Below are 23,318 nucleotides of genomic sequence, written 5' to 3'. Positions count from 1 at the left end.
CTGCCTCCATGAAATCGAGACTACAAGCTGATCCTAAACATTGTTTCCATACCTTTGTTTTCCTTACTTTTTATTGGTATGTGATTAACAACAGCTATTGTTCCAGTTGTTTTTTTGCTGTAATACAGAGTATTAAATGCCATTATGAAGACAGACTGAAGCCTCAGCCCATACATATATAGAGAAAAACACATTGTCTCTCCATGATGGGTGTGAGCTCCGTGTGAGAGGGTATGAGCGAGTATGAGTGGGCGTGACCCGTTCCAGCACCTGTAAGAGTCCAGCGCCACGTGGGACTCCTTCTCCGGCTCCGCCACCCCTATGCTGACCAGGGCTCGGGACGTGGGGCAGTATTTCAGGATGTTGAAGGGCACAGAGAAGTGGTTCTTAATCTGGAGCGGGCAGAGGGAAGACGTGTGTGTAGAACGCATCAGTGGGCAGTCTGCATAGGCACACACAGACTCTAGCGAGGAGAAGGACACTGATGGACACCAGGCGGGACACCGAGTGGGGCTTAGCGGGAAAGTACCTGCAGGGGGGAGCGCACGGTGATGACTTTGTTGCCCTCAGTGGCGTCGATCTGCACCAGCACAGAGACGGCCTCCTGCTTCATGGGCCCCCGCACATTGTACAGCCTCCGCCCCGGTTTGTCCACAGGGATGTTGGAGATCTCGCTGTACCCAGCCGGCACTGACCAGTCAGACAGACACAGAGAAAAGCGGAGACAAGATCAGCCAACGGTCTGGAGACACGGTCTGTCCCGTGGTCCGGTGGACGGCGAGGTCACTGACCGAGGCTGAGGTTGAAGAGGCAGCTCTCCTGGCGCTGGAGGGCAGACAGCTTGCCCCGGGCTGAGGGCTCGAAGATGGAGTACTCCAGGTCCACGCTCTGCCCCACACCGACCTCGTGCAGCTTGCCCCTGGAAGGCGAGCCTGCCATGCGCAGATTGGCGCTGTGCTGCACAATGAGCGGGATGCCCAGCGCGTTCCGGATGGTGAACGGGGCCTTCTCTTTCAGGGAGTAGTCAAACGTGGAGGCCGTTCCCTCTGAGAAGGCCTGATAAAGGACAAGAATGAGGTGGAGAGAAAGAGAGTGAGAGAGAGTGAGAGAGAGAGAGAGAGAGAGAGAGCGTGTAGGATTGCCTCTACCCACACAAAGCTGGGCTGGTCTGGTGCTGTTTGCCCCTCATCTACACACACCTCCTCTTTGAATAACATATAATTAGCATTAGCTGGGTGACTGCAGCTGTGAAATGCCTATTGCCACTGACCCAATTAGCTGGTAATTGCATCCACAAAAGCTCAAATGCAAGAGGCTGTAATTGTGAGCAATTGCGTCGGCCTGCGTAATGAGCTTGACCTGATTAGCCAGGCATCAAAGCAGTACAATGTTGGTGTGGCCAACAAGCCAAAGTGCTATTTTCGAGCTGGGTTTAAATAAATCGAATGAATAAAACAAAAAAAGAGTCTCTGATGCATGGTGTAATGAGAGCAGCTTATGGTCCTGTCCCTCAGTGTGGTGGTAAGATAACAGGGACGTGGCAACATGAAAACTCATACCACTGACATATAGGGTGTGATGCCCTGGGTGGCTCAATTTGGTTTCCCCAGACTTTTGTAGTCTTTTTTACCCCCATCATAAGTGTTCTTACCTTAGCCAAGTTTGTGAACACATTGAGGCAGCACTTGGAAATGGTGATATTCATGGTGTCCTTTGAGCAGATGTTGATGGCCGTCTGGGGGTCAGGCAGAACAATAAAGTCGTCCCCTGGAACCGGGCTTCTGTCCTGCACGGGGCTGTTTTTCATCTACGGAGTAATCAAGAATGACCTGCAGAAGGCTGTACGCGCACCATCCACACGCAAGCCTGACGGGCAGGCATGAAATGTCAGATAAACAACTGGACACCTGCTTCTCGGCAGAGGTCATAAAGTAAAGAGTTTAGGCCGCTCCAATTGAGCCGCCACTTAGTCACAGAAGAACAAGCAGAGCGACCTTATACTGCGGTGATCATTTAATTAGACTTCAGCTCGGAAGGTTCTACTGTCTGAATGTGTTTCAGGAGCGGCTGAGAACATAGTGGCCTTGAGAGGATAAACGGATTGGTTCTGCAAATTACAAGGACAGCGTTGCACAGAAGCTTTGAATCTGTGGAAGCACTCATTCAATAGACACCCTGATATGAGACCGCTCTCTTTGAGTTTATGCAACTCTCAGTACTAGAGTAGTGGTTCACAGGTGCTAGCACAAGTATTCAAACTGTGCTGTAGCTGACTGTGTTCTTATTAACTTGTAATCTAAAGAGCTCATTTTGACAGTACTGACGTGGGTAAGTGGGGCTGGGCTTGGTTACTGCTTGGATGGAACACCTCCTGGGAAAACCCATGTTGCTACTGGAACTGATGTTGTCGTGCAGCAGGGGGTAGTGTGTGTGCCTGTGTGATGTGAAAGCTCAAACGGTCGCGTTGTACCTCCAACTTCAAGTTCCACCTGCGTTTTCCATTCTCCACTCTCTCAATGAGAGGCTCCCACGCAGCATGCGTCTCATTGAAGTAATTCACCTGCAGGAAAATTGGACAGTACAGCAGTTCAGATCTTTCATCGAGGCTAATCTACCCACATTCATTTGCAAATGAATATTACATTTAACTAGGTTCAGTTATCTTCAGTTATATGGAAAATGACCCACCTCCAGAGTCATGTCTGCACTGACATTGAGCAGGGAGGACCAGTTCTTGGCGGTCCCGGTGAGGGAGGACTCGGCCAGGAGGAGGGGGACGGTGCGGTGACCGAGGCCGGACTCCAGCGTCACCTGCACAACTTTCACGTCCACAGCAAAGTTCTCCCCGGCGTTCCTGCCGTCCTGCTCACTGAAGTTCTCCATGACCTCAGTGGCCGAGTCCACGCCAAGGAACCAGTAGTTGCACTCGTAAATGTTCATGACGGACCAAAGCCTGCTCATGTCGCCCGCCTCTTCCTCCAGCTCAGCCTCCTTGGGCTTGGCCGTCATGGCCGCCGTGATGGTCATAACGGTGTTGAGAATCACTGGAGATATCTGAAGCAATACACACATCAATCCAATGTAAATTTAAACAACTATGAATGCATGCAATAGAAAATGCTGCATTTCACCTTCAAGAGGATTGTGTCCATGTTTACATATGAATATACATGCATAATATATATATTATGTTTGAGCATTTTGTGCAATTTTGTTCTATTAATGTGATTTACTGACTTTAACAATGACTTCCTCCACGGTCACAGACCCTGCCAAAGGCTCGTTCACACGCCTTTTGGTTTCCAGGACAACAGAACATGGTCGCAGCACCTGGAAGACATTGGGTCACGTCCTGAATTTCAGGTTCTTTTAGTGTCATAGTCTTGCATCAAAAGAGCACAGTGGTTTTGGCAATTACCAGTCAATCACATCATAGATACTGATAAATAAAAATGACATATTCATCACACATCAAACTATAGCAAACACTTCTCCAGTTTGACCTATTTTAAACTGTCCTGTGGAGATGTATTACAGTGATGGCACAGACAGAGTACTTAACATATGTTGCCTCACCACTTACGCCATCTACACTCATGCAGGAGCAGTGAAACACAGCAAATGCAATACTCCAACACACCCATACTGCAACAACAACCTTTTGCACACTACAAATCCCACAGTGCACCAGGGAAGCAAACGAGGTTGACACCCCTCGATGTCATCTGAGTAACTCATAGGTGACTGACGAGTCCCTAGAGTATGCTAATGAACAGTGCAGATCAACCCCAGCTATACTAAGCCAACTGCGTTCCACGCGGGAGACTCCTGGACATTCTCAGTTAATAACACAGCCCAGACTGGAACATTTATCTTAGGAAGTAGGGTTCAGCCTGTGCTTGGAATGAGCTCCTCACAAGACAGAGCCACTCAGGAGCTGCAAGAATCATTTTCTGAGGTAAGCAACATCTGCATGAGGTGCTTCATACATTTTAAAAATATATACAGAACCCATCATCATCCCTCAGAAATCTCACAGTAACTACTTCTAGTCTCACAAGGCCCTGAGGGAGAGTCAACCAATCAGGAAGCTTCACTCTTGGAGGTTGCTCGGTCTCCTACCGTGGTGACGGCCTTGTCCTGCTTGTTGCGGATGAAGGGGCAGGCCAGCACCTTCAGCTCACGCAAGTTGGCCCTCATGAGCTGGCTGTCCTCGTCTGACTCCAGGGAGAAGTCGCACTGGAAGGAGGCAGACAGGGCTGGGGCTTCCGCCTTCATCAGATTGGCCACAAACACCACCTCAGGGTCCACCACCACCGCACGGATCTTCATCTTAGGCACTGAGGCTGAGCAACAAAACCAGGTTGATAAAAACGCCACAGCCCGCTAGCAAGTTTATTTTCACTAACACCATTTAACTGAAAGTTTATACAAACTATAATGTTAGACAAGATAGTAGCAAGTTTTAGGTGATAAGAATCACTTGCTGGTGTCCAATATTTTACAATATACACAAATGAGAAAAAGTAATGGGACTGAAAAACAGTGTAAAAAAACTACAACCTAGAAGATTATTGTCGTTTAAAAAAAGTTGTAGATTGATTAACAAAAGGTATTGAGAACATTGACTAGAAGGTGTTTTTTTAAATCCTCCAATCTGTCTACTCACGTGTTTTGGGCTCTACGCTGACCTTCGGTTCGGTGACCTGCTTGATCGGCAGCTGGCTGGGCCTATCAGGTGGAGTGGGCGGGCTCTGAGGCATCGCCTGGATGAAGAACTCCGCCACGGCCATAAGGAACTCCACGCTGGCGCAGAGGTAGAGCTTCTGCAGCACGGCGACCACCTGCCGCTCGCTGTAGTTCTGCCGGTACGTCACGTCGATCATGGCGTCTGCGCTGTCCTCATCCCTCTTGCCCACCATCCTGCGGAGCCACCAGACAGCAAACAAGATCAAACTCAGCCATATGTTACAAAAAACAGAAATATTAACATGTATTAACAAATATTAACATAGCATATTAACTATGCGTAACATAATACTAATGAAGCTAACTTATTTTGAACTTATTTTTAATTCACAAAGCAGACATATGTATCCAGGGTGACTCATATAGCTAATATTTTACATAAGCTCCATCAACATAATTGCATATTTACATCTCATGTTAATTATACTCCATAAGGATGGCCTGGGATTTTGGCCTGTGACACTCTGATTATAAGTAAAGTTCCCAATTACAGCTGCTGAAGGCTCTTTCCCAACAGAGAACACGGAGCTTTATAGGCAACAAATTGTTGGTTAGATAAACGCTGTCGTTTGCACTTATGAGTGTAATCCATTTAAGCAGACACTGTTATGCACTCTGTAATTGCACTGAGAGCGATTTTGCAAACCTTAATGATCTGATAAATGATCTCCGAATTGCTCTCTCAGTTGCAGACACCGTTTGGCTATTTTCCTTACAACACTGCCATGTGATCCTAATTGAGACATTACAAAGGTAAACACTCCCAGATTAAATCTATTTGTGTCACCTGGGGGGGGTGGGGGCTATATACAGAGAAAGCTGCAGTTTCCATTCTGACTTGAGGGGCACTACGGCAATGTACTACCCAGAGGTGCCAAATTTATACATAAGTATAATGGTTAAAACAAAATATACAGTAATGGAAGCCACTTATTGCTTATTTGCTTAGCCCTGGATAAGGGATTTTCACTGAGCAGCGCATTCACCTTGGAATTCACTCTGGAAGAGGACCTGTGGGGTTAAGGGTCAGAGTGAGAGGATTCTGGGGTTACCTGGAGGTGACCTTCTGGACTCCCACTCTCATGTCGTCCAGGGTGCAGGCCGTGAGAATGGTGGTGACCTCCATGGCCCCGTTGTTGAACATCTTCCCTGATGCTTTTATCAGGTGAAGGGTGAACTCCCCGAGACACAGCTCAGCCTGGTGCTGGCTAACTGGGGCAGTCTATGGAGCAGACAGAGAGGAAACACCACATCATTCTATTTTTCCTTTTCCCTGAGTGGAATAGCTCATTTTTCTCTATATGCTCGGTGCTATGCATAACTCTAAGTAAGATTGCTGTCACATTCTAGTAAATCAGCCCGGGGAGATGATGTTTATCCTACTGAGACAGCCAGTGTAAGCTTTAATGATGTAACCAAGTATCCAGAGGAATGGGAATCATAAATAAGATAAGGCTGTCACATTGGCCATTGAAGGGTGTGGGCCCCTCCTTTTCTGTACATATTTCATTTTGACACTATCATTCTGAAAGTCCTGTGTGGCTTTCAGCTAAGGCATTCTCCCACATACTGCATTTGTGAATACGCTTTGCATTTTAAGTGAAAATTTCAGTCTGGCAGTTAACTGAAGATAACTAAAGATCTGACTTTGGGGACCACACATCCCTCCTCAGATGCATATTTCAGTCATTTTTCCTTGGCTTCCCTGGTGCTTCCTTTTCTTTTTAGATGACTAGGTGGTCTACGTTAGAGCCCTTTTTCTTTTTGTCCTGTTACATGAGAACAAAATTTGACAATGAGAGCAGGTCATTAAGACTAGCACAGGCTGTTCTTCTGGATGTAGTCTAGGGTGTATCTGACGTGAAAAGACTGGTCTAGAGCAATCCAAGCATCTCTACTTCCAGGGAAGCTATTCACTCCATTAAAAACTCTATCTGAAACACACATCTATCACAGCTATATTATTTTTTAATGCTTTTTCCATTTACGCAACGCTGTTTTTGGAATCACTGATTGTATACAGTAGTAGGAGGTCAGAAAGGAGGTCACTCAGCATCCTGCAGTACACAACACAGGAGTACCTTCAAAACAACTCAGTATTACATGATAACGACACATAACGAGGCAATTACAGCACCATTGTGCTCGCCCCGAAGTCTGACTTTGTGATTCCCTCCGTGGCTTATGTTTTGGAGAGCGCATGCAGCAATTACAGCAAATGACTGCAATCACAGCAAATTGCTGAGACACGGACAGATAAACACAGTCACACTGCTCTCAGCTGGCTCCATGGGCTCAACCGAGAAAAGCTTCCAGCCTTACTGTGCTACTCCCTCTGACAGCAGAACTGGGAATCAGAGCTAGGATTCAGTACTCATAATCAATGCTAGGATTCAACGCTGAGAATCAGAGCTAGGATTTAGTACTTACGATCAGCACAAGGATTCAGCACTGACAACAGAACAAGGATTTACTTGTAATCAGTACTACAATCTAGTGTTAGGAATCAGAGCTAGGTTTCAATACCAACCGGATGATATATTAGGATGAGGAGAGCTGAAGGAAAGAGCATGGGGCATACCTGCTTGGGATCTTTGCTGTATAGCACTAAAGCCAGAGACTCAATGTTAAAGTTGAACTTCATGGTCTCCAGCGGATCTTGGTCCTGTTCCTTAAACTCTTTCTGTTTCTCTGTTCCCCCTTGAACACACAGACACGTATATGCATGCATTAGTACAACTCCAGCTGAGACTATCTCAGATGATAGAGTTTGAGGCTTATGCCACAAGGGATGGCAATACAGCTCAGCTGGCATTACCAGTGAATTTCACCCAAACCTTACTGCAGGTCCTCTCCAAGGCACCCTCATTAAATACGTATCACAAATGGAAAGGCATGGTCTGAGCTCAGATGATGTGAAAGCAACTTAATTTCAAACATTAGTAAAAAATGTATATGACACAACACATAGAATGATTTAAAGTAAAAAACAATAAATAAACTAGAATGGAAAATTTGAGGACAAACTAAGTTAGCTTGAAAAAAAAAAGTCTAGCGTGGTAGTAGCTCGTAGTTACAGCCTTTGCCTGGGAGACAATCTGCATCTCTGGCTGCTGATGTAGGCACGTTATGATGTCAGCTGAATGCGTTATAATGGGAAATGTTCAGATATAAAATCATGAATATGTCAAAAATATTTTAGGTACTGACACACAAAGGACAGGCAACCTAATCCAATACTAGCTGACTGTATGGGCCAAGTTTCGTAAGTGTAGGTAAAATGCTGTAGGACATGTTGCGTACAGAAAATCCAATGGAATAATAATAAGAAGAAATAAGAACAGTTGTTTTTTTTCTTAGTAAGTGGCAGCAACATCCCAGTTGCATAAAATTCACCAAGACAGCAGAGTGTACCACATTGCTCTCTGTCTTCTATAACCGTTAAAAGACACATTTTGTTCCACTCCAAGGGAAACTGCTTGGACATCTTAAATCACTTCAAAAATGACTCATTAGAAAGACACACAAGAGAGAGCTGTGCTCTCCCCATGTTCACCTTTCAGGGTTGGCACATTTCCTAATGCTCCCCTACCTCTGGGCACGTCCCCTCCTGCACGCACACTCTCCTGCTTCTGCGCAGTGTCTGCGCAGACACACGCATCCGTCTGCAGCCCAGCTGCCTCACCAATGTTCTCCATCAGGATTTTCAACAGAACGGAGAGGTCATCCTGACTCAGAGCCACCTGGTGAGGAGCAGGAAACGTGAGAGAGTGCTATGCTAGCCCTATAAGTGTGAGAGAGCGCAACGCTAACGCTGGAAGTGTGAGAGAACGCAATGCTAGTCATGGAACCACAAGAGAGTGTTACGCTACACTTGGAATGGAGACCGAACACTACACTAACTCTGGAGCTGTGAAAAAAACACTACACTAACTTTGGAACTGTTACAAAGTCACACATTATCCCTGGAAAGAAGGAGGGACTACAAAGCTGTGCTAAGCTAGGTGAGAAGCATATAACAGGACTCTAGAGACTACCCACACAGAGAACTTTATTTTCTGCAGAAACCAGTACTCTAACATAAAGATAAAGCAAGAGACAAGCACTATTTGTACACCTATCAGCTATTATAAGATGCAACTTTCTATCTCTTCTGTAGTAATAGTTGATAAAATTAATGCAACGTTCATTACAAAAATTATATCACAGTGCAGGCACCTTCATGGGCTTCAGGTCACCATCGATCTCCACGGCGGCCATCTTCGGAAACCAAGCAGATGCCAGGTTCCTCTTGATTGACAGGAGGAAATTGACTGGCTCCAGGAGCTCAAGGCTGGGCTGGGCAGAGTCTTCCTCCAGATAAATCCTACCAACAAATGTAAGCATCTAAAAATTAGTGACTTATCATCATACATACTGCAAAAAAGGATTCAGTGTGATTTTGATCTATTCATGCCAGATGGTAATTTCAGTTTTACAGAAAAGATGAACAGTATAACTGATATGTAAACAAGTAGGTTATGTGTTATCAGGTACAGTTTGAACTTTTCAAGTGCTTTTGAATCATAATGGCAGTCCCTTGCTTCAAGGTAAATATTTCCTTAGAGGATGCCTTTGCTAACTTAGGTCAAGTACCTTGCTTTAGAAAGTGCACCAGTTCATCTGGGAATCGATCCCACAGCCTTGTGGTTACAAGTCCAGTCCCCAACCCGCTGAAGGCCACTAACCTGGACAGCTTGAGCTGGGTGAGCTGGACGTCCATCTCATCAATGACAGCTGGGAGAGGGCAGTCCTCCACAGACAGCAAGGAGAAGCTGTTTGCCACAGTGATCAGACCCAGGTCCACCTCTAGGGCATTGTGGGATATGGAGGACTGTGGGATGACGATGAGGGGGGCCTTCAGCCGGATGTCCATGGAGAGCCGGAAGCTCTTCTGGGCAAAGTCGCGCACGCTGGAAGCCGCCTTCTCTGCTGCCTGTGCTGTAGCTGCACTCAGGGCCTCCTTCGCAGTCTGGAAGTTGTTAGTGAAATTCTGATTGGGGAGGGGGGGGAGAATAAACAAAATAAATACATTAAAGCAAAAGTCAAGTGCAAAGGTGTCAGTGTAAAAAGTGAAAAAAAAAATTAATGCAATTCTTCAAAATGTTTGTGTTAATACAGTAATAATACCCGAGATGGGATTATCAAATTTAAATATTCATATTGTGCAGTGGATCTTCAACATACATTCAGTACTTGCATTCACTGAGACACTGCAGTATACCTCCATTCAGTTCTTAGAAAGCTGGCTACAGGACGGATCGAGTGGCACTGTAAAAGCTTACCAGGAGTGACATGATGAACTTGTGCAGGTAGAGCACTTGGATACAGCCAACGTTCAGCTTGACCTTGCCATCGACCTTGGAGGTGTCCGTGTATCCTGCCCCCTCGGTGGCCTTTGGCGTCAAACTCAGGCTGAAGTTAAACACCTCGTCCCCCACGATGGAGATCGCCTGTGAGGAAGTGAAGATCCGCGGTGAGTCATGGCCACTAGCTCAGCAAGGCTGTGGACATGCCCTGTTTCACACTCATCCTCAGACTTACTTTGAGTGGAAGCAGGGCTACCACGTTGAACCTTACTGGCATTCACCTGAGAGAGAAGGGGCTTCATTCAGACACATGGGAGGGGAGGTTTACTTGCCTTCTTGTGGATGGTTTTTGGGTCAACATTCATGACGATGAAATCTCGGAGACGGGCAGACATGTGGGTTTGAGTCCCCTTCATCAGTAACGATCCCTGAATGCCTACATAAAAAAGCCGAGGTGTTTATCTGGAAAATTTTGTCAGTACGTACAGCTCCATTAATTAAAACCACCACAATCCAATGTCACTGTTAATTAATACACTGAATCTTAATGAAAGCCTTACCCTGAATATTAACACAATGTCACTTTTACCTCAAAATCCTCACCTTACTTTCAGTGTTACACTGCATAGTGTTAATATCGTACTTATCCTAAATCTTAATGGCAGTCTTGAACTGAATATTAATGTAGTCTTTCTGTCAACCACAGTACAAACAACAAGATTTGAGGAGTGAAAATACTCAGTACCCTCAAGCTTTCTTTTCCTTACTCTTTCAGCTAAATCTTTATGCTGGTCTTGACCTTGAATCTTTTTGTCAGACTTGACCTGACTCTCAATGTGCCTCTTAGCCTGTACCTTCATATTGGTCTTACCCTGGATCTTTATGTCGGCAATGTTGCACCTCTCCTCGCACACCAGGACATTGAAGGCACCCAGCTGCATGACAATTTTCAGATCGATCACGTCTTCATCCGAGGGAGACCCTGGGGACACTGTCGAGAGGATGAGGTTAGCGGGACTGGGGTGGGGAGGGGTGGGGTCATGGTCAAAGCAACATGAGAACCTGCAGCCATGCTCTCCTCCTGTAGAGCCGGATTTGGCCTTCACCAGCTGCTTCGCTAATAAGCCCCAGCACTTACACTGCTCGTTTCTGATCAAGTGCTATTTTCTTGAGGAGGCACGCTGACATTAACAAATTCTTCATTTAAAACAGTTATGAAAATGTTGTAATGAAGTCCTCAACTGATTTTAATTTTGGTGTTGTATTGAATGAATTTTAATGCTGAACTTGGGTCTTACCCTCCATCCTTGAAGGAATATGCAATCATTAAATTTTTTGAGTGAAGGAATCCGCATCTAACTCTAATGTCAACCTCATTCTTAATCTTACTTTACCTTAACGTGAGGCCTTACTGTAAATCTTAATGTCAATCTAAGCATGCATAATGTTAATACTGTTTCTACCCGTAACTTGATTTCAGTCTGAGCGCATCATAAAATGAAGAAATCCCAAACTTTGTCCCACTGTAATGGAATCTGCTGACAAAAAGTGACTGTTTCTCCAGCCATAGCATCACTCCCACCAGCCCGTCTTAATTCCAGATATAAATGTGTACTATACTGGATGTCTCAGATCGCATTAGCTGCAATGACTACTCTCACCTTTGTATTTAAGTGCTGGACTCAACAACAGTCTTTTGATTTCCCCTCATTAGCCTAATTTTAGATCATCTTAAATAAACTTTTATGTGAATCTGTGCACCACTGAAAACGTCTCCACCTTAAGTGTTGGGAACTAAGAGCACTTAATAAATTAGTTTCAAGGTGAAGTGTGTGTGCGTGGGCTTGAAAATGAAACAGTGATTAGAAAGGATTCACATATTATGGGTTAAGTGTTGGAGATGAACAAAAATAAGTTGGGGCTTACTCACTAACAGCTAAACAACCTGTCTAAATATGTCCACATGGCACAGACAATGAACAAAGATGGCAAGGCGCTGTTAATGGAAGTAGAGCACATTTACAACATACATAACAGTTCATAAAGCACCTCCATCAGACAGATCCTCAGCTGCACCTGGGCTGTGCAGTTATGAAAGCTGTCTCTCCTGACAGAAAAAACACCACAGCCCAGCCATTTTATATTCACATCCCAACAGCCCAGCCATTTCATATTCACATCTCAACAGCCCATGGTACTTACTACCATGCCCAGGGACCCACAGCACAACACAGACAGAGAAAGAGAGAGAGAGAAAGGATGAAGTAGTCTGAGAGATAGGGGGAGGGAGACATACTGAGATAGGGACAGCGACGCTACATCTGTAATCCAGTGTGGGGCAGAGGTTGGTGCTGGGAGAGAGCGTGGAGCTAGAATCGAGAGCGGGCTAAATCAGAGGGCGGGTCTTGAGCAGGGGGCAGGGCTTTGATAGAGTGCAGGCTAAGGCAGAGGGTGGGGCTAGGACCTGCTAGGCTATGTCTGGGCAGGGAGTGAGCCTGTGGGTGGGGCAGGGTTGGGGTACAGTGCGAGACGTCCCAAAGCAGCACACCTCCGGAACGGTGGGGCCTTTACCTGTCCTGACGGCGGGGGCTCTGCTGTCCTCCACCCTCATTCGCTGCTCTTTGTCTGGGGAGGGCGCGCCGCCAGAGGAGAGGGCAGCCGACAGGAAGTTGATGGTGGTGAGCAGGGCCTCAGTGTGCAGCATCAGGTCGAGAGATGAGAAGGTCACCTGGAATGAGAAGGAATGAGGTCAACTGCCTGTCGTCCTTAACTGTCATTGCAGCCAAATCAGAGTCACATCAGCCCGCCAAATACCAAGAGGCCTGTCTGCGGTCTCTGCGAGAAGATGAGAGCGAGACAAGAGCTAGACAACAGTGAGACGGGAGCGAGTCAAGGCCCTGCTATCGAAACCACTCTCACAGCGGCCACAACAGCGGAACCACATTTCTGAGGAAATTGCACTGCGCCTTTCTACTTGAGACATGGGTCATAAGCACAGGGCATACGAACACAAAATACAAACAGGGACACAGGGAAATTGTAAATTTGTAGTGATATTATTCACCATCATTCCAAACAAAAATAGTCAAAAATAGTCCACTAGGCAAACCAGCAGTTGACTGGCGCACTTGACATATCAAAAACTCGACTCTATTTTAGAGTCTCTTCATGCTCCAAGGGCAGAAATCCCGCTGTCTGCTTGGAGGATGTGGAGGATGTTCGGAGTGGATGCCACAGGCAGGGATACAGTCACAGAGGGAAGAACCAAACAGCAGAGTCTCCGTGTGCGTGCCTGTGGCTTACTTACATTGATCATCTGCTCAGTGTTCTTGTAAACGGAGGCAAAGTTCGGTCCGTTTCTGTCGGCCTGTGGAGAGGAATTTAATAAAAGAGGTTTGGTCACTGTCCTGTCTGTCAGATACAGCTTCACTTTGCTACCTTTAAAGTTCTAAAAGAAAATCCTAGTAAAAAAATGAGTAATTCCATAAAGTAATGTAATATGCATGACATGGGTACAGCTACAACTGATAGGCTGGTTCAGAGGTACCGTTTAAACTCCAAAACCGAATCTTTGATTCTGCGGTGCCTGGCACAGCCTTTCCCACAGAACAACAAGGCCAAACATTTATTAATAACAGCTGCTCACACTAGCTGGAAGGTAATGGCTTTTATCATTTAACCGGCCCCTTAGCCTTGAGAACACCTGCAGATACCTGTGTTGCTCTGCCCAGAGAGCTCAGTACCTGGCAATACAGGCGCCCTTGTAAGAGGAGGCATATGGCGTGAGATGGTTCCCCCACACAGCTGGCCTCTCATTGATTTCACACGGAGTACCACAATTTTCTAAGAATCTGAGCGACTGGAAAATTTGGAAGTGGCCAAATTACGTACGCTATACAGTCCATTCACTGAGCATACAAATATGTTTTGATGTTTTTCCTAATGGCAAATTAAATGTTCTTTGTTCTGTTGATTTATTAAACGATTCCACAGAGATAATGAATGGCAGGGCAGGGGGGAGAGAGAACTTACAGTACCTTAAAATATTGCACTTTTAGGAGATCACCTCCAGTTTCCACCGATGAGCTGATTATACTTAGTGGCTCACCACTGGAATCTTAATCAAAACAAAAGACAGTGACAATATTTACTTAGAGAGGCTTCCCATTGGCTGTGTTACCACAGTAGTGCTACCTGCTTACACAGAATTGCTTTAGTGAATATCCAGCTGTATAAATGGGTAACATGTAAACAACTGTAACCTATGTGAGTCACTCCGGATAAGAGTATCTGCTAAATGACAGTAATGTGGTGTATGTACGCTGCTCTAGAGAGAGGCATCTGCTAATGTAACAATCTAAAGACCCAGCACGCCCCCTTCCAGAATGCTTAATAATCATCCCTTCACCCATGAAGGCCCAACTGACCTTTGAACTCCAAGCACTTCATGCTGATCTTCCTGATGTATGTGCTGGCACACATGTCGTACTTGCGGACTTGGGTGTCGATTCCAAGGTGGGAGACTTGAAGCACCAGAAACGGACACTCCTTCTGGTTCCTGGGCTTCTTCAATGTCACGACAACCTGTGCGCCGTGACAATAAACAAGAGTGACTGGTTGCCCTATGGCATAATGTCTAAGGGACTGAATTTACAACCACAAGGTGGCAGCAGAGAGCATTTCTTCAGGAAGACGTCACATACACAGAATGTTATCCTCCTAGTGAGAGTAAAGTGAAGTTTCATTTACTCCAGAATAGGTGGGCCCACCACATAAAACCTCATCAACCTCATCGCATTGTTCTCCAAAACAAAATATTGCGTTGGTTCAAATCAGAGACTCACTGGTAGCACACTGTCACTTTTGGGGGTCCATGAAGCTTTGCTCTTCTATAAGGAATTCCTTTCCAAATATTGGCTGAAGTTCTTTTCACATGTTGCTGACTACTGTAAGTGTGTGCCTATGTGTGTGGGCAGTGCCTGACTCTCATCACATACAGAAACAACACAGCGAACCTCTTTGATTTCGAAGTTCAGCAGCACATTGATGGTGTTTTCACTGACTCCTCCATTGGCTATCCCCGGCTGGCCTCCCGCCTCCACTACCGAGGTGGCCATAGATTTCTGGGCCTCGCTGCCCTCCACTTTGTCTCTAACTGAGAGAAAGAAAATAAGACCGCATGTCAGATGCATGGAGTTAAAGCCAGCACATGCACACTGAATGAAGCCGTCACAGCTCTCTTGTTGCATTTTTTCATAGTACATTTGTAATCCGCTGCGGTGTCCTCTTTGGCATCCCCTCTCTTCACATCCTGAGTATGCTCCTTACTCCCCTCCCCGATGTTTTCAACGATGATCTTCATCAGGACCCCGAAGTCCTCCTGGCCCAAATCCATCTGCAGCCATGTGGGAAGGGCACATCAGCACACAGCACGAGCACAACCTTATCACTTCAAATCAACCATCAAGTGACATCATCATATGGCCTTCGTGTTCTGAGATGCCACGTTTCACATGCCAGATGATCAAGGCCATGTGTTCCACTTTGTAAGTTCCATCTACAGTATGTCAGCTGTTGCAGCTAAAAGTGTTCTAGTTTGCTAGGAACATTCTTTATGGGATGTGATCTAAAGAACATCTACAGCTAACACAGTAATGCACGCAGCAGTCGAAACACCTAGACAAGAAAGCATCTGTACTATTACTGTGGCAGAAACCTACATTCATAGACTTCAGGCCTCCCCTGACTTCCACTCCTGGGATCTTGGTGAACCAGGAGGCAGCCAGGTTTCGGTTGACAAGCAGTTCCAGGTTTATGGGCTGCAGGATCTCAACATCAGGCTGGGAGGAGCTCTCCTTCAGAGTGGACCTGAGGAACAAAAAATTAGCATAGAGAGGTTCTTACTGTGATCTCCCTGAGATAGAGGGAGGAAAATGCACGCACGCATGCACGCACACACAAACACACACACACACACACACACACACACACACACACACACACACACACACACACAGAGGGCCCCACCCATTAGACACATAAAAACATCCCTACACTTCAATCATTCAAGCAAAATAAATTATGAGTATTTTCAAGTGCTCCTGATATCTAAATATGACACACTCAAAAGCCTGTTTCTTAAGGTCTGACAAGGGTAACATGCAGACATGAGTCCTTCAACATCTGACTTTTCAGACGTGCCACAGAGCATGGAGCTGCCCTAACAAAGTCCCACATAACCTGGATCAGCCGCCCTAACGAAGCTCCACACAACTTGAATCAGCAGGCCTAACAAACCCCATTTGACCTGGATCAGAAGCCCTAACAAATCCCCAGATGACCAGGATCAGAAGCCCTAATGAAGCCCCATATGACCAGGATCAGAAGCCCTAACGAATCCCCATATGACCTGGATCAGAAGCCCAAAGGACGTCCCTATGACCTGGATCTGCAGCCCTGACGAATCCCCATGTCACCTGGATCAGCAGCCCTAACGAAGCCCCATATGACCAGGATCAACAGCCCTGACAAATCGCCATATGACCTGGATCAGAAGCCCTAACGAAGCCCCATATGACCAGGATCAGAAGCCCTAACGAAGCCCCATATGACCAGGATCAACAGCCCTGACAAATCGCCATATGACCTGGATCAGAAGCCCTAACGAAGCCCCATATGACCAGGATCAGAAGCCCTAACGAAGCCCCATATGACCAGGATCAACAGCCCTGACAAATCGCCATATGACCTGGATCAGAAGCCCTAACGAAGCCCCATATGACCAGGATCAGAAGCCCTAACGAAGCCCCATATGACCAGGATCAACAGCCCTGACAAATCGCCATATGACCAGGATCAGAAGCCCTAACGAAGCCCCATATGACCAGGATCAGAAGCCCTAACGAAGCCCCATATGACCAGGATCAGAAGCCCTAACAAAGCCCAAGGCTACCTGTGACATTGCCTGTACCTGGACAGCTTGAGCTGAGTGAGCTTCACATCCATCCTCTCCACCACAACAGGGAGAGGAAATCCCTCGGCGGACAGCAAGGAGAAGCTGTTTGCCACAGTGATCAGACCCAGGTCCACCACAATGACATTGTGGGATATGGAGGACTGTGGGATGACGATGACAGGGGCCTTCAGCCGGATGTCCATGGAGAGCCGGAAGCTCTTCTGGGCAAAGTCGCGCACGCTGGAAGCCGCCTTCTCTGCTGCCTGTGCTGTAGCTGCACTCAGGGCCTCCTTCGCCGTCTGGAAGTTATCCACAAATTTCTGGGGGAGGAGAGGGACAAAAAAAGAACTCAGTGACCCATGAGCCTGTAAATGTGCGTCCTGAAACAGGCATGGAGAGTTAGCTGCTACAAAAGGAGACTCTTTTGGAAGACAGTTTCACTTTTAATTCTCTGGTTAGCGGCAAAAAGCCATGCAAGAGTCAGAGCAGACCCACCACTTATTTCTCTCCCAAACAAGTTGCAAGAAAAAACAACAATGCAAGTCTGACAACACGCCCCTGCATGTAGGGACATTCATTCATTCAGTCGTGGTGGATTCACAGGAGTGTTGAGTAATGGGGGGGTTGCACACACTCTGAAGGTGGGAGCCACTCTAGGTGATGAGGGTTGAGTGAGACTTGCTTGGCGCAGGTGGAAGGTGAATTTTTTTTTCAGGTGTCTTTTGCACGTGCTCAAATGGAACGTTCCAGACCTTGGACTGATGTCACGGGGCTTCACCCACATCACATGGGCACAAGTGACACACCAGCATGCAAAACAGACACATCCCCCCTTTCCCCCATCAACGCGGCCCTCATTCAACACGTCAAGCCACCTGTGCATTGTGGGAAACAAACTCAGGTGTTTGCCCGGACTCTTGTAATAAAATATAACGCAAGCGCACAAAGTGATGAATGACTGGCAATCTAAATCATGTCAGCTTAGTACAAATTAAAATCAATGACTAGTTTGAGCAGGACAATGGAGGCGTCAGTTAGTCATTGTTTACGCAAAGGCAGCGATTGGCTCCATGGTGCGCTGGGTTTGTTTTAGCGGTAATTGGCAAACACGAGCGATAGCTGAGCAGCTATAAGAAAAGAGAGGTGGAAAACGCTCTCTACTTCCCCTTCAATGAAAGAACAGCCACAGACAGCGCATTAGTATTCCTCCACTGTTGTGACTGACGTCACTTTCATTAACACTGTTTACCCACACGGAACCAGCTCTTTACAGCCACAACCGCGTGGGAGCTGCTGCAAAGCCGTTACAGTAACAGTAAAGCCATTCTAAAGCCTGAAAACAAGGAGGAGGAGGAGGAGGACTTTTTCCATAACGGACATAAAATTCAGGTCAATATGTTCAGGATCCACACACACACCCATCCACACTCACACACACACACACACACACACACACACACATCCACAGTCACACACACACACACACACACACACACCCATCCACACTCACACACACACACACACCCATCCACACACACACACACACACACACGCACACACGCACACACACACGCACACACGCACACACACACACACACACACACACACACACACACACACACAGACACACAGACACACACACACGCACGCACTCACACACACACACACACCACCCAATTAAGTACACAGCATGTCAGTGATGAGTGCCATAAAACAGAAAGTGAATGACTTTTCTCCTGTTACTAGTGCATGGCTCTGGTTAATAGTGCGGAAGTGCTGTTTTTGGATGGAGCTGCAAGGCCAATGCTTAAATGCTTGCTGTGCTTCTGCATGCTGTTAACCTGTACCTCGTCAGGCGAAGAGTACTGATAGCTAAGAGAGTCCTGGAAAGAACAAGAGAGATTCAGAGAGAGAAAACTGCAGTTGAAAAGACAGCTCTGGCAGTATTTGGAAATGTAGGCAACAGGAAACAGAAACTAGGGCTGACAGAAACTGATAAAAAAAAGATTCTGAGCATTGCAATAGGAAAGCTCTGGCAAGACAAATGGCTGGTCATTCCAACCTACCCTTCACCAAACATTTCAAGGACCATTTCCACAACAGCACATGAGACACTTGGCCAGAGTTCTGTTATGGATATACGTGCTGCATTATATGTGACTTAAAACTGTATTTACTGGACTGCCACATCTCTGCCCCTCTGCAGATTTTCTGTTAAACACTCATGGTGCAAATCCAGTAATCTACATGTCCACATAATGCTGCATTTAGACATAAGCTGCTCACAACTTAATGCTTCTCTCTGTCATTGGCAACGTTGATCAGTGTTTCTCTGCCTGTGATTTGATATTATTCAGGAGTGTAGGAAAATTTGCTCTTGGAATGATAAAAAAGCAATCTGAAACTTAAATCTTGAACGATACACATATGACATATTGCAAATACAGTTAACCCGTACCATTCGGAAAATATCTAAATGTGTGAGGGATATTTATGGCATGCTGCCTTTAAGGATTCAGAATTCTCTTCAGAATAAGGATTGTTAAGGATAACTGTCGCACATGTACTCTAATATAGTAACAGCTGTACGGTTATGCTTGTGAAGTGATGTTCTTTGACTGCTTCACTGGCATTTTATCACAGTTTGCACCTCCAGCTCATAAACTCTCCCCCTGGGGTTACTCCCAACGCCTGAATTTTAATCTATCTTGCCATGATGTCTGCGCAAGAGTGACAAATAAATAAACGAGTAGCCATATTCATCGTCATAACAGTCATAATGACAATCACAATCGTAATGTTTCTCACCAGCAGAGACATGAGGAACTTGTGCAGGTAGACGATCTGGATGCAGCCCAGCCTGAGAGTCACCTTCCCGTCCACCTTGGAGGTGTCGCTGTAGCCCTCTCCCTCTGTGGCACTAGGGTACAGTGACAGCTTGAAGCTGAACACCTCCTCTCCCATGATGGACACAGCCTGGGGGGGAGAACAATATAGTCGAGTCCCAGGCCAGAGCACAGCAGCGTACTGAAACAAGGCCTCCACTGTAAACAGCTCCTACAGGTTTACCTTATACCACTGTCACAATACCAGACTGTTACAGTACATTAAAACCATATAGTAACTAATGTGGCACAGGAACTGTATGGTACAAATAAGTACAGAAACAGTCACACAGTGTCACAATAGGGTGCATTACATTCCAAATTAATTTGTGGTTGTTATGTAACAATTTGTTGTTATGCACTCACTTGTTAATTAACTAAAATGTTGCTACACAGGTCAATATTAAATGCTACAGCTAATTTTTTTTTAACACAGCACTCAAATGTTTTGGCCTTGTGGAGAGTGCATCACACACCCATGCCTTACTTTTTTATGTATGGTCTTGGGGTCGACGTCTATCACGACGATGTCCCGCAGCCTCGCGAACACCCCTGTCTCCTTGGGCTGGACGGCCACCGAGGCGTCAATGCCTGGGTGAAAACAAGACCGTTAACACCACACGCAGCTCTTCATCCCAGCTGGGCCTGGGATTCCTATTTACAACACACTGTCTGGGACTCTGAGCTCCGCATGCAGGTATTTCACCCTGACAGAGAAGCCTGTTCTGAGCACCGTGTACAGGTATGTAACCCCTCATACAGAAGCCTTCTGAGCACCATGTACAGGTATCTAACCCCTCATAGAGAGGCCTTCTGAGTACCGCGTACAGCTATCTAACCTCTCATAGAAACATGCCTTCTGAGCACCGCGTGCAGGTATCTAATCCCTTATAGAACAGTGCATTAAATGCTTTGTCGCTCACCCTGGATTCTGATGTCTGCAATGCTGCGCCGGTCATCGCACACCTCCACATGGAAGGAGCCCAGCATAGCAAACAGCTTGAAGTGAAAGACATTCCTGTCTTTGGGGGTCTTGGACACTGACAGAGAGAGAGAGAGTCTCATGAAAATTACATTTACTTTGTTGTCTTCAAGTGGCATTTTTAGGATAAATGTAAGAGTTGTGAGGATTGTATGTTCAAGGATTTCATGCACCTTTGTACCTTTGCTGTTAAAGTCACTCTGGACATCTGGTAAGTCACTACATGTGGGTGTTTTTTTTTTTTTTTTGCGATCAAGTCAATAGTCTGCAAGTGCTCTAAGAAGTGAATAACAGTGAAGAGATACTTTTGGTGGTGGGCTTCCTTTACAATCCAGGTAAGCTAGCCTGTGAGCTATCTGTTAGCAACACTGCACTTGTGGATAATGTTTGTTGGCACAACTTTGTAAAATATGACCTTGGTGATAACTTCACATGCACAGCACAGCTTCAGCCATAACATATCTCTGTTCTGTTTTTTTCCCCCAGACTGAACATAATGATCTTTTCTACTAAAACCCTAACAATGACAAGGCATTTAACTTGCACAAGAGCCAAACCTGGAGTGGCCATCAGCAAGAGGGTGGTCCGTTGTACCATACCTGTCTTCCCGGCCACGCCCTTCTCCGTCTGCTTCTTTGACTCTTTCTCCACGGGCGTGGTCAGCTCTTTGGGTAGGGCGGAGTTTAGGTAGTTGATGGTGGACAGCAGAGCTTTGGTGTGCAGGAGAAAATCCAAGGAAGAGAACTCCACCTGGAATTAGAGACAGTGGGACTAGTGGGACTCTGACAGAGCAGGAAGATATGGCATAGAGCTAACATCTCACAGCTGTACCATTAGGCAGAGTGGAGTCAGGGGTGTAATGTTATGGATATATAGATTTTTAAGAATGCCATTAAGTCATAATTCCTTTTGCACAAATATATAATATCACTGGATACAGTTACTGGCTCTGATAGCAAAAATATACCCAGTACTATAAAGTTCCTTTTTTGTCCAAGACAAAAAGATAAAAAGACTTTGCTGCTGTCGGACAAAGAAATATCTGCCTGTTGCAGTTTACACTCTCAATTGTTAGAATGGGGATCAATTTGGCTGGAAACAGTTTAAAAAAGAGAGACATTTCACAAATCAAGGAAGAGAAGATCAGGAAATCCATGGATCACGACACAGTGAATGAGATAAACCACTGCTGCAATGATTGAGGTCACATATAAGCCTGCTTAGCGTGGGCTTTTTCTGCTCTAGGGTGGGGTTTTCCTGCTTTAGCCTGAACTATGAAAGACTCCAAAAAACACCAACAGGACCTGCAGGCCTTCACTATGCAAGTAATATCACAGAGCAGAATATGCACTGACAGATATGACACAAATATGGCGTGGGAATACGCACTGGGGAGAAAAGAACTTCTATTTCTAAAATGCCAATTTGATTCATCATCGCCCCCACCAATTAACACAGATACTTATAAAAGGATCCTCTCTATCAGAAGCTGAAATGGTTTAGTACGCCGTGCTGCAGCCCAATTATGTGCACTCATTAGTGCTCTAGCTGAGTATTTTTGTGTAGTATCTCTTTATCTAACACTGCAGCAGAACCTGGTTTTACTAAGAGAGGAAAGACAGAGAGCCAGAGGCTACTGCATACTATATACAGTACAGTATAATATAGTACAACACCAGTGGACAAATTGAAAAAAACTGCAAAACCTACTGACTGAAATGAATGCTGTCTTCCATAGAGACTGAACTGAATGCATATTTTATCAAAGAATACACAGAGCACAGCCCCGTGTACCCACCGAGCCTGCAGTCCACAGAGTATGCTGGACAAGAGCAGCTAAGAGCCTTCCCTCTGCAGCCATCACTGAGGCTCTAATATTACCCTAAAGGTCATATGGCACTCTTGCATGTTATCATTTATTGAGAACGTTGAGATTAACTATAGCACAAGCATGGCTTCCATTTGCTGGGGTCTGCAGGTGGATGAAGACCAGCATTTCTTTATCTCTGGAGAAAATCCTCTTCTGTTGAGCAAACCATCAGAACCAGGGAAAACCTCGTTAAAGCACGACAGAGCAGCTCTGAGCATGCTGCAGGCAGGAAACCAAAGCGTACCAGCACACCAGCACACAAGCAATGCACAACACCTCAGTATAAGAGAAATATTGCTATATGTACTTCAGTGTTTCAAAATATGTCATCTACTTAAAGTGTTATGAAGATCGTTACTAAGACTCTTAGATATGAGTATATATTTATAATGCCTGCCTCATATATTTATGTCCGTTTCCTATGTTTAAAACAGAGAGACAAATGCACTTTCACCATGTCCAACTGCTATGGTAGTACAGCCTGGCAGTACAGTATCTGTCCTCAAACTTGACCTGTTTGTTTTGTTAT

At 45.8% G+C, this 23,318-nt stretch overlaps 1 protein-coding gene across 3 annotated transcripts in view; it reads right to left on the bottom strand.

Annotated features, from left to right (window-relative positions):
- Positions 1–23,318, bottom strand: part of vps13c (vacuolar protein sorting 13 homolog C) — an 80,966-nt gene that overhangs the window by 20,432 nt on the left and 37,216 nt on the right. For 2 of the 3 annotated variants that reach the window (XM_036543167.1, XM_036543164.1), the window contains 29 exons: positions 21,519–21,669; positions 20,861–20,977; positions 20,425–20,528; positions 19,861–20,028; positions 17,068–17,372; positions 15,818–15,965; positions 15,360–15,492; positions 15,113–15,252; positions 14,525–14,681; positions 14,135–14,214; positions 13,405–13,464; positions 12,669–12,825; positions 10,969–11,088; positions 10,430–10,533; positions 10,074–10,241; positions 9,477–9,781; positions 8,968–9,115; positions 8,342–8,492; positions 7,331–7,449; positions 5,802–5,971; positions 4,670–4,923; positions 4,123–4,346; positions 3,238–3,330; positions 2,689–3,054; positions 2,471–2,560; positions 1,652–1,807; positions 792–1,056; positions 530–690; positions 271–392 (listed from right to left, as the gene is read on the bottom strand). In XM_036543167.1, coding sequence (XP_036399060.1) covers positions 271–392; positions 530–690; positions 792–1,056; positions 1,652–1,807; positions 2,471–2,560; positions 2,689–3,054; positions 3,238–3,330; positions 4,123–4,346; positions 4,670–4,923; positions 5,802–5,971; positions 7,331–7,449; positions 8,342–8,492; positions 8,968–9,115; positions 9,477–9,781; positions 10,074–10,241; positions 10,430–10,533; positions 10,969–11,088; positions 12,669–12,825; positions 13,405–13,464; positions 14,135–14,214; positions 14,525–14,681; positions 15,113–15,252; positions 15,360–15,492; positions 15,818–15,965; positions 17,068–17,372; positions 19,861–20,028; positions 20,425–20,528; positions 20,861–20,977; positions 21,519–21,669 — 4,736 coding nt within the window. Of the gene's footprint in view, positions 1–270; positions 393–529; positions 691–791; positions 1,057–1,651; positions 1,808–2,470; positions 2,561–2,688; positions 3,055–3,237; positions 3,331–4,122; positions 4,347–4,669; positions 4,924–5,801; positions 5,972–7,330; positions 7,450–8,341; positions 8,493–8,967; positions 9,116–9,476; positions 9,782–10,073; positions 10,242–10,429; positions 10,534–10,968; positions 11,089–12,668; positions 12,826–13,404; positions 13,465–14,134; positions 14,215–14,524; positions 14,682–15,112; positions 15,253–15,359; positions 15,493–15,817; positions 15,966–17,067; positions 17,373–18,899; positions 18,936–19,860; positions 20,029–20,424; positions 20,529–20,860; positions 20,978–21,518; positions 21,670–23,318 lie in introns of all 3 variants that reach the window. The other variant, XM_036543165.1, reaches the window with a different exon arrangement.

This window comes from Megalops cyprinoides, chromosome 13 (assembly GCF_013368585.1).
Source record: "Megalops cyprinoides isolate fMegCyp1 chromosome 13, fMegCyp1.pri, whole genome shotgun sequence".
NCBI classification, from domain to species: domain Eukaryota; kingdom Metazoa; phylum Chordata; class Actinopteri; order Elopiformes; family Megalopidae; genus Megalops; species Megalops cyprinoides.
Note: the sequence above shows the minus strand (reverse complement) of the source record. Positions and strands in the feature narration are given on the sequence as shown.